This window comes from Ipomoea nil, unplaced genomic scaffold (assembly GCF_001879475.1).
Source record: "Ipomoea nil cultivar Tokyo-kokei standard unplaced genomic scaffold, Asagao_1.1 scaffold0480, whole genome shotgun sequence".
Taxonomy (NCBI): Eukaryota; Viridiplantae; Streptophyta; class Magnoliopsida; order Solanales; family Convolvulaceae; genus Ipomoea; species Ipomoea nil.
The window spans coordinates 1,574,197-1,576,790 of NW_017616908.1; the positions used below are offsets into that span (position 1 = coordinate 1,574,197).

Sequence of the window (2,594 nt, forward strand, 5' to 3'; positions counted from 1 at the left end):
ATCACTGTGCGTCGTCTAATATCGGTCTGTGCGTATGTGTGTATGTATGTCTACTATCACCTCAACTCACGTGTAAATTGTATTTCTTACGCTTGAGCTGTGTAATGGTTCTCGCACATGCATGCTGTATTTATTTTTAAAAAAGCCACTATGTAATGGTAAGAATTAAATACATGATCCAGTTGTCCAAATATAATAGTCCAAATAAAATCATAACGATATGACTATTTTTTTGCAACTGTAATACCAACTTTATTTTTGTGGACAACTCCTACTATTGTGTCCAGTTGCTAGTCCACATGTCTTGCACGTCCGTTTCTTCTTACTTTGCTCCTTCATAGCTATCTCTTTAGCAGTCCTCATTCGTTTTCCTGAACCTTTGTTGCTTGAAACGGGTGGTGGGTGCACATTGATTTCATCAGGTTCTGGGACGCCGCAGTATGACTCCATAATCACTTGTTTGCCTTTATCTGGACCCCCTAGTTCTCTCCCGCTCTCGGACAATGTTGCTTCGAAATCCTCTAGTGTTTTCCGAATCGGCTCCAGCTTCGAACTGTCTCCTTGTGCTAGACCTAGACATCGGTATAACAAATTAACTATGGTGCTTTCTTGGTTACTGTTGGTTGAAGAAGTCCTAGCATGTTGCAAACTATCATTCCCCACTACATTTGTGTTTTTTAATGCTGTTTTTGTCCATCGGGGGTTGATATGTTGGGGAGGTGTCTGGTCGATCCGTTCGTAGATTAGCACCGCATAAGCATGACTACATAACAAACCAATCCGTGTGTACATTCGGCAAGTGCAGGTTGTTGTGTCTGTCCCATTCTCTACTATGACCGTGAATATCTTGTTGTATTCATCCTCAACCACATACGTGTTTATTGGGCCATCAAGCTTGACAGAACGCACTCGACAATCAAAACATCCGACGCATATATTATCTTGTACCTCGTAAAACACGGTTAATGTGTACTGTGCCGCTGCATCTTGCTCTATTCGCAGTTGCGTCTTGAACGGGGGTGTTTGTGCGTTGCAAGCCCCACTAAGGTCCGCCTCTATGATCCATTGCTTTCGGATTGTACTCTCTAGCCGGATGAAAAATTCCGAAAGACACATGTGTTTGTTTGTGTTGGTTCGGAAAATTCTATTTTCTGCTTCAGACCGGGATGTTGTACGGAGTAGTCCGCCCATAAACACGTTTTCAAAACACGCAGGCACCCATTTCTCACGCTCCTCGTACGTACGCTTTAACCATGCATTTTCGTGTAATGCGTACTTTTCAATAACTCCTTTCCACGCAACTTCGAAATATTCCGAAGTCGCGCTGTCATTCCACACTACATCATTTAGCTCCCTTCGGAACTCTTCGTTTCGTGCCAAATCTGGGCTAACTTTATCACTCACCTTCGTCATTATGTGCCACATGCAATATCGGTGTCGGGTCTCCGGGAATTCTTTTGTAATTGCTACCTTCATGGCCGGATCTTGATCGGTTACTGTAATACGCGGTATGCTGCCCATTGCGATCTTGAAGTGCCTCAGCGCCCAACAATACGATTCCACATCTTCCTTAGCAATTAGTGCGGCGGCAAATGTCACGCATTTTTTGTGGTTGTCTATGCCTGTGAATGGGACAAACACGAGACTGTACCTGTCACACCGGAAAACTAGTTAGTCCTCATGCATATACTGTCCAGTTTTGACGCTCACACCTCAACTCACATACGCACAGCAGAATGCTATTCACCCTATACCACTCCATGTACATTTTAAACTATTACACAAACAATTTTAAATAAGGCTTTCAAATCTCTGGTTCACCCTCAACGTTTACACACATAATACGATTGCAATTTTAGTTTTCAGTTTCCGGATTTGCGTACCTGTTTGTTTTGTACGTTGCATTGAACGATACGACATCTCCGAACGCACAGAATTTTTGCCGTGCCACACCGTCTGCCCAAAACACACGTGCCAATTGATCTTTTTCATTTGCTTCGTATTCGAAGTACATGTCACTGTAGTCACATTTTATATCCAGGTATTTTGATATTACCATTTGTGCGTCTCTACCTTGCATGTATGCCAACACCTCCCTTCGGTAATTCTTGAAATCTTGCTGCGTACAACCCACATTCTCAACTCCACCAACCATCTCTGCGTATATGTCAAAGCTCTTACTGGCACCGACATTAACCTTAGAGCATTTTGTTATGAATTGTTGATACCCAACATCTAGTTTCCTATTCACTTTCAAGAAAGGCTTGTAACTCTCCTCGCACAAACAGTGCGTGTGTGCCTCTTCGAATGTCGTCACAACATACCTTCCCGTCTTGTCTCGTTTGAATACAATCCTAGCCATGCACCCAACTCTTGTTGAGGGCCGCCGCCGTCTCGCCTTGGTTGGTGCATCACTAACAACCGGCCCTGTGTTTTTGGTTTCTTTAAAACCTTCCCGTGAACAAACCATTTTTTTCCACAAAATGACCCCATACCTATTCTTCTTGTCAGAACTTCGACGCACATCAAAGCCAGCTATAGATGCCTACTTCATGTAGAATTCAATACCGTGGTCTAACTTTTTAAACGTTTGA

The 2,594-nt window shown here is 43.2% G+C and overlaps 1 protein-coding gene across 1 annotated transcript; it reads right to left on the reverse strand.

The window, feature by feature from the left end:
- Positions 1-252: 252 nt before the first annotated feature.
- Positions 253-2,362, reverse strand: LOC109173363 (protein FAR1-RELATED SEQUENCE 5-like). The gene is made up of 2 exons (XM_019322598.1): positions 1,884-2,362; positions 253-1,651 (listed from the first exon to the last, which is right to left on the reverse strand). Exons 1-2 carry the CDS (start codon positions 2,360-2,362, stop codon positions 253-255), a joined length of 1,878 nt encoding a protein of 625 aa, XP_019178143.1.
- Positions 2,363-2,594: the final 232 nt, after the last annotated feature.